The sequence below is a fragment of the Dipodomys merriami genome, unplaced genomic scaffold (genome assembly GCF_024711535.1).
Source record: "Dipodomys merriami isolate MVZ:Mamm:240054 unplaced genomic scaffold, mDipMer1.0.p SCAF_110, whole genome shotgun sequence".
Classification (NCBI taxonomy): domain Eukaryota; kingdom Metazoa; phylum Chordata; class Mammalia; order Rodentia; family Heteromyidae; genus Dipodomys; species Dipodomys merriami.
The window spans coordinates 1,829,213-1,835,321 of record NW_027202383.1 but is presented as its reverse complement, the minus strand read 5'-3'; the positions used below and the strand labels follow the sequence as shown (position 1 = coordinate 1,835,321).

The 6,109-nt window shown below is 63.1% G+C and overlaps 1 protein-coding gene across 2 annotated transcripts; it reads right to left on the bottom strand.

The window, feature by feature from the left end:
• Positions 1 to 364: 364 nt before the first annotated feature.
• Positions 365 to 5,597, bottom strand: Cimip5 (ciliary microtubule inner protein 5). 2 transcript variants are annotated; one of them, XM_070015266.1, is made up of 4 exons: positions 5,193 to 5,597; positions 2,408 to 2,447; positions 1,406 to 1,622; positions 365 to 1,287 (listed from the first exon to the last, which is right to left on the bottom strand). In XM_070015266.1, exons 1-3 carry the CDS (start codon positions 5,357 to 5,359, stop codon positions 1,428 to 1,430), a joined length of 402 nt encoding a protein of 133 aa, XP_069871367.1. In that variant the 5' UTR covers positions 5,360 to 5,597; the 3' UTR covers positions 365 to 1,287; positions 1,406 to 1,427. The 2 variants fall into 2 exon arrangements, with proteins under 2 accessions (XP_069871367.1, XP_069871368.1); XM_070015267.1 differs by having other exon boundaries at positions 1,406 to 1,544.
• Between the last annotated feature and the right edge of the window lie 512 nt (positions 5,598 to 6,109).

Genomic DNA, 6,109 nt, shown 5'->3' with positions numbered 1-6,109 from the left:
TCCAGAATGGGCTGCATCCTCCCCTTCCAGGCTAAATGAGAATAGCAAGCTTAGAAGGAAATATATAAAAAGGAATTGAATTCCTGCCCTGATTTGATTAGTGATCAGTGACAAGCTTTGCTCTTAAGGAAACCCAAGCGTTTTCATACCTTTTGATGACTTCTTGCCTTAAATCAGTTATTACTATGATTGAAATAGTGATTTTTTTCTATTACTATTTTATTGTGTGGTCAACGGAAGAGTTCTTCAATACTTGAGCTTTTAAAAATTGTCAGGGTTGGGTGGCAGTGCACATCTGCAATGCCCAGCGCTTGGGAAGCTGAGACAGGAGAATCAGGAGATACTTCTCAGAACAAAACACTGGTGAGGCTATGGATGCTTTATTATTGTTGCTGCTGTTATTATTCTTTGTGTGCCCATCATGGGACTTGAACTCAGGGCCTGGGCACTGTCCCGTAGCTTTTGCACTCAAAGCTGGCACTTTATCCCTTGAATCACAGATCCATTTCTGACTTTTTGCTGGCTAATTGGAGATAAGAGCCTCACAGACTTGCCTGCCCCTACTGGTTTTGAACTAAGATCCTCAGATCTAAACATCCTGAGAAGCTTACAGGCTGCCAGCTTCCCCTTCTTTCTTTTTGCGGTTCTGGGGTTTGAAGTCAGGACCTGAAGTCCTCATCTTTAGTTACGGTTCGGGAGATGTCCAGGTTCGCTTAGTTCTGTGGGGAGTGGTCATTGCTGGCCGAGCGAGGCAGAGGTGCAGAGGTCGGAAGCAAGGGAGGCACTCTTCTGGGAGGCCCTGGGCACCTCGGCTCCCGAGTCCAGTCCGCAGTGGAGCCCTGCTGTTGCCCAGCCCGAGGCTGCTGAGATGTCCCCATGCGCTCTGCTGATAAGTCCAGGTATGCTTCTGCGAGCCTGCCCTGCAGCCTCGTGGCCGCTTTTCTACACCTGGAGCTTGGCGGCCTCCTGCCCCTCCTGCCCCATCCCACCTGCTTTTTCGGGCCCCTGCCTCAGGAACCTGGGGGCAGCTGCCAGTCTGTCCTGATTCCCTCGGCCCTGGCGAGGAGAAGGTCGGAAGCGGCAGATGGGGCAGGGAGTGGTGGGCGGAACACACGGGTGGGCGCCTCATGCGCCCAGACAGACGCTGTGCCAGGGCCTGGTGCTGATGATCGGGGGAGAGAAGATGCTGCCACGGGAGAGAATGAACCGCAGCCAGGGGGCTGCTTTGTGTGGTCCTAAGCCGTTCAGTGTGTGGCTCCTTGTTACCAGACATTGGGCGCCCCTTATCTAGACGGGAAACGGGTAAAGGGGGAGCGTGAGGACGGGGCAGGACCCAGCCGGGGACCCAGCTCCCTGCACCCCTGAGGACCCCCCCCACTGGTGGCTCGGCCACGCCCACACCCACCTGCGGGGCCAGGGTCCTGCTCCTACACCGGCTGCAGCTCCTCCTCCAGCTTCCTCTTGCGAGTCCCCTCCGAGAAGAGCAAGTAATCCATGCGACTGAGGGCCCTCCCCAGCAGGGTGTCCACCCTGCTGCCCACCACCTGGTTGGAGGAGTTGGGAACTGTGTCCGAGAAGAGAGACACGGACTCCGGCAATCTCTCCGGCTCCTTCTTATTGCCCTGAGGGAAGAGGCCAGCTCAGGTCATGGCTTTGTGACAAGCGCCTGGGTGGCTGTCACCGGCCAAGCCTGAGATCCAGGAGTCAGGGTCTGAAGCCAACCCAGGCAGGAAAGTCTGCAAAACTCTTCTCTCCGATTAACCAGCAAAGAACTGGACGTGGAGCTGTGGCTCTCGGTGGTAGAGCTTCAGCCTTGAGCACAAAAGCTAAGGGACAGCACCCAGACCCTGCGTTCAAGCCCCAGTAACCCCTAGCCCCACCAAGGCCCTTCCTGCAGTAGAGACCCTTAGGGTGAAAGGAGACAGAACAGACCCCCTCTGACCCAGCAAGTGTCCCTGAGTGCTTCACCCTTGCTTGGATTGGGACAGACAAGGATGGCACCATTCCACAGCCTCTGCCACCTGGCCGCCCAACCCTCTGTGACCCCGCTGGCTCCTCCTTTTCCTCCCGTGCCAGCACTGGGGCTTGAACTCCGCCTGGGTGCTGTCTCTTAGCTTTTTTGCTCAAGGCTGACACTCTGCCATTGGAGCCAGAGCTCCACTTAGGGCTCTTTGATGGTTAAATAGAGATAGTCTCACACACTTTCCTGCCTGGGCTGACTTGGAATGATCATCTCCAGATCTCAGCCTCCTGCATAGCTAGCATGACAGGCGTGAGCCACCCTCTACTGGCTGCAGACTTTGCCTTTCTTAACACAAGATTACTTTATCCACCACCTCTGTACATGTTGGAAGAAAAGGAAGGGAGGGGGAGAGGAAGGGAGGGAGGGACAGTGAATTCACCTTACCATCGGGTCATAGTCTTTCAGGAACCCCCAGTGCTCAGTCCTGGAAAGGAAAAGCACACTGGCAATGTGACTTGTCTCTGGGACATTAAGATCAACTTGCAACATATCAACTGTACAAGTCCATGTCACTGCATGTCATCATGGAAGCACTAAAATAATTTGTGATCAAAGGCCTCGAGTATCAACCAAGTATTTTGGGTGCATCCTACAGATGTTGTGAACAGATGTTTCCAAGACAGGAGACTCCTGCCGAGGTAACTCTTGGAGAAGGTAACCAGTTTTGCCCTCCCTCCAGGGACCATTGGACTTTTTCAGGGCCCCAGTAGAAGACCTCAAGAGTTCTCAGAAGAAGAAAGGCCCCTTTTCACATCCCCAGACCATGTGCTCACAAGGAATGGGAGAGAGAGATGGCAATGAGGATGTCTACCAGCAGTGGCAGTTCCATTTTTACTGGAGTCTTTTTTGGGGGTGGGGGGAAGAGGGCACTGGAGTTTGATCTTGGAGCCTTGCACATGCTTTAACACAGAATCCCATCTCCAGTCCCCCACCCCCTTTTTTTGCACTGATTGTTTGAAGATCGGATTTTGCTTCTTGCAGGGAATATGCTTGGATCTGGAACCTCTCAACCTGAGCCTCTCACAAAGCTAGGGTGACGCGGGCATGCACCATTGTCATGCCAGGTTATGTTGATGAAGAAAGGATCTCATAACTGGGCACCTGTGGCTTATGCCTATAATTTCTAGCTCTGCAGGAAGTTGGGCCTGGAAGACAGAGGTTTGAAACCAGCCTGAGCAGGAAAGTCTGTGAGACTCTTATCTCCAACTTATTAACTTATTACCAAAAAGAAGGGGGGGAGGGGGAGGAGGAGGGGGGGAGGGGGAGGGGAGGAGGCAGCCGCTGGAAATGGAGCGGTGGGTGGAGAGGCGGAGTGCTGGTCTTTTCTTTTCGTGTTTTAGAATTGTGATTTCTTTGGGTTTCTCTGGAAATGCCCCCGGGCCGTGGCCTGCCACCTCCCCTGAGAGGCTGCTGCCAGTGCCTTCAGCTCGCTAACGAATCCGTTCGTCTCTGCTGCGGCCCTCGCTGTCCCTGAGCTTTGGGCTTCGGGCTGGTTTTCTGTCTTTGGAGCTTCGGCTCCATCTGCCTTCTGGGGGTCAGGTGGAGTTCAAAGGTCGCGAACGTTCCTGGCCAGGCCGGCTTTGAACCGCGGTCCTTCCATCTCAGCCTCCCGAGTAGGACCGCAGAGGTGAGCGGCTCCACCTGCTTAGTAAAACCGCCGGGCCCAGGGCCCCGCGCCCCGCGGTGCCCCTCCGCCAGTCCCCGAGCCCCTCCGCCGGGCTCCGCGCCCCGCGGTGCCCCTCCGCCAGTCCCCGAGCCCCTCCGCCGGGCCCCGCGCCCCGCGATGCCCCTCCGCAGGCCCCTCCGCCGGGCCCCGCGCCCCGCGATGCCCCTCCGCAGGCCCCTCCGCCGGGCCCCACGCCCGGCCGCCGCGAGCCTGGTGCCCCAATGCAGGCCCCGCGCCCCGCTCCGCCAAGCAGATGCTCACAACCTCTGGGTGCGGTCGCCCGGCCGCCCTCGGCCGCCCCTCCCCGCCCCTCCTCTCCCCGGCCCTCTCCTTCTCCCCGGCCCTCTCCCCGGCCCCCTCCCCGCCCCGCTCCCTCTCCCCGCCCCTCCCCGCCCCTTCCCCGCCCCTTCCCCGCCCCGCCCCTCTCCCGCCCCTCTCTCCCTCCCCGCCCCTTCCCAGCCCCGCCCCTCTCCCTCCCCTCTCTCCCTCCTCGCTCCTTCCCCGCCCCTTCCTCTCCCCGCCCCTTCCCCGCCCCGCCACTCTCTCCCTCCCCGCCCCTGCCCCGCCCCGCCCCTCTCCCTCCCCGCCCCTTCCTCGCCCCGCCCCTCTCGCCCCGCCCCGCCCCTCTCTCCCGCCCCGCCCCGCCCCTCTCTCCCTCCCGCCCCTTCCCCGCCCCTCTCTCCCTCCCCGCCCCTTCCCCGCCCCTCTCTCCCTCCCCGCCCCTTCCTCGCCCCGCCCCTCTCTCCCCGCCCCGCCCCTCTCTCCCGCCCCGCCCCTCTCTCCCTCCCCGCCCCTTCCCCGCCCCGCCCCTCTCCCTCCCCTCTCTCCCTCCCCGCCCCTTCCCAGCCCCGCCCCTCTCCCTCCCCTCTCTCCCTCCTCGCTCCTTCCCCGCCCCGCCCCTCTCCCTCCCCGCCCCTCTCCCCCTCCCCGCCCCTTCCTCTCCCCGCCCCTTCCCCGCCCCGCCCCTTCCCCGCCCCGCCACTCTCTCCCTCCCCGCCCCTGCCCCGCCCCGCCCCTCTCCCTCCCCGCCCCTTCCTCGCCCTGCCCCTCTCGCCCCGCCCCGCCCCTCTCTCCCGCCCCGCCCCGCCCCTCTCTCCCTCCCGCCCCTTCCCCGCCCCTCTCTCCCTCCCCGCCCCTTCCCCGCCCCTCTCTCCCTCCCCGCCCCTTCCTCGCCCCGCCCCTCTCTCCCCGCCCCGCCCCTCTCTCCCTCCCCGCCCCTCGCCCCGCCCCGCCCCTCTCCCTCCCCGCCCCTCTCCCTCCCCGCCCCTTCCCCGCCCCTCTCTCCCTCCCCGCCCCTTCCTCGCCCCGCCCCTCTCTCCCCGCCCCGCCCCTCTCTCCCTCCCCGCCCCTTCCCCGCCCCCTCCCGCCCCCTTCCCGCCCGCTCCGCTCTCTCTGACCCGGGCCTGCCCCCTCCCCTAGGCTCCGCGCCCCCTCCACCCCCACCATCTTCCCAGCTAGCCCCCATTCCGAAGCCTCTCGACCGCGGGCCGGCGGGACACTCACCAGCGCTGCCGGCCGCGGCGCTCGGCCTCCACCGTCTCCCGCCACAGCCGGTCCTGCGGCGCGCCCGGCGCCGCCCGCGGGGCCCCCGGGGCCCGGGGCCTGGAGCGCGGCGGGCGGCCCCCAGCCGGGGGGGTTCCCTGGGGCTCGGGGGCGAGGTGAGCCTGCATGGCGGAAGGGTGTGCGCGTGTGTCAGACAGACAGACAGACAGACAACCTCCTCCGGCCCGGCCCGAGCGGGCTCCCGCCTCTTCCGCCTCCCCCTCTCCCCCCCCCGGCCCGCCTATAACCCGGTCTCCTGACCCCCGGGAGCCCGCACCCGCCCCGGCCCCGGCCCCGGCCCGGGCCCCGGCCCGCTGCTGCGGGACCCAGCCGGCGGCTCGGAGAGGTTGTGTTGACTGTCGTCGTCCTGGGAACCAAGGGGCGGGCGGAGGGTGTGCGTGCTTGCGTGTGTGCGTGCGTGCATCCGTGTGTGTCTGTGCGTGTGTGTGCGCGCGCGCGTGTTTCTGTGTGTACGTGTCTTGTGTGTGTGCGCGCGTGCATGTGTGTGTGCACGCGTGTGTTTCTGTGTAGATGTGTCTGTGTGCGTGTGTGCATGTGCGCGCGTGTCTGTGTGCTTGCGTGTCTGTGTGTGCGCGCGTGCATGTGTGTGTGCACACGTGTGAGATGTCTGTCTGTCTGGGTGTAGCTGGTACTGGGGCTAGCATTCTCACTGAGCTTTTCCTGCTCAAGGCTGGTGCTCTCCCACTTGAGTCCTCAACTGCAGATAGAAGTCTGTCAGCTTCGCCTGCCCAGGCCGGCTTCTAACCACAGCCTTCCTAGCTCAGCCTTCTGAGTAGCTAGGATCAAAGGGAGGAGCCACCAGTGCCCAGATGATTGCGTGTGTGTGCGCGCACACGCGTGTGTGCTGGTACTGGGGC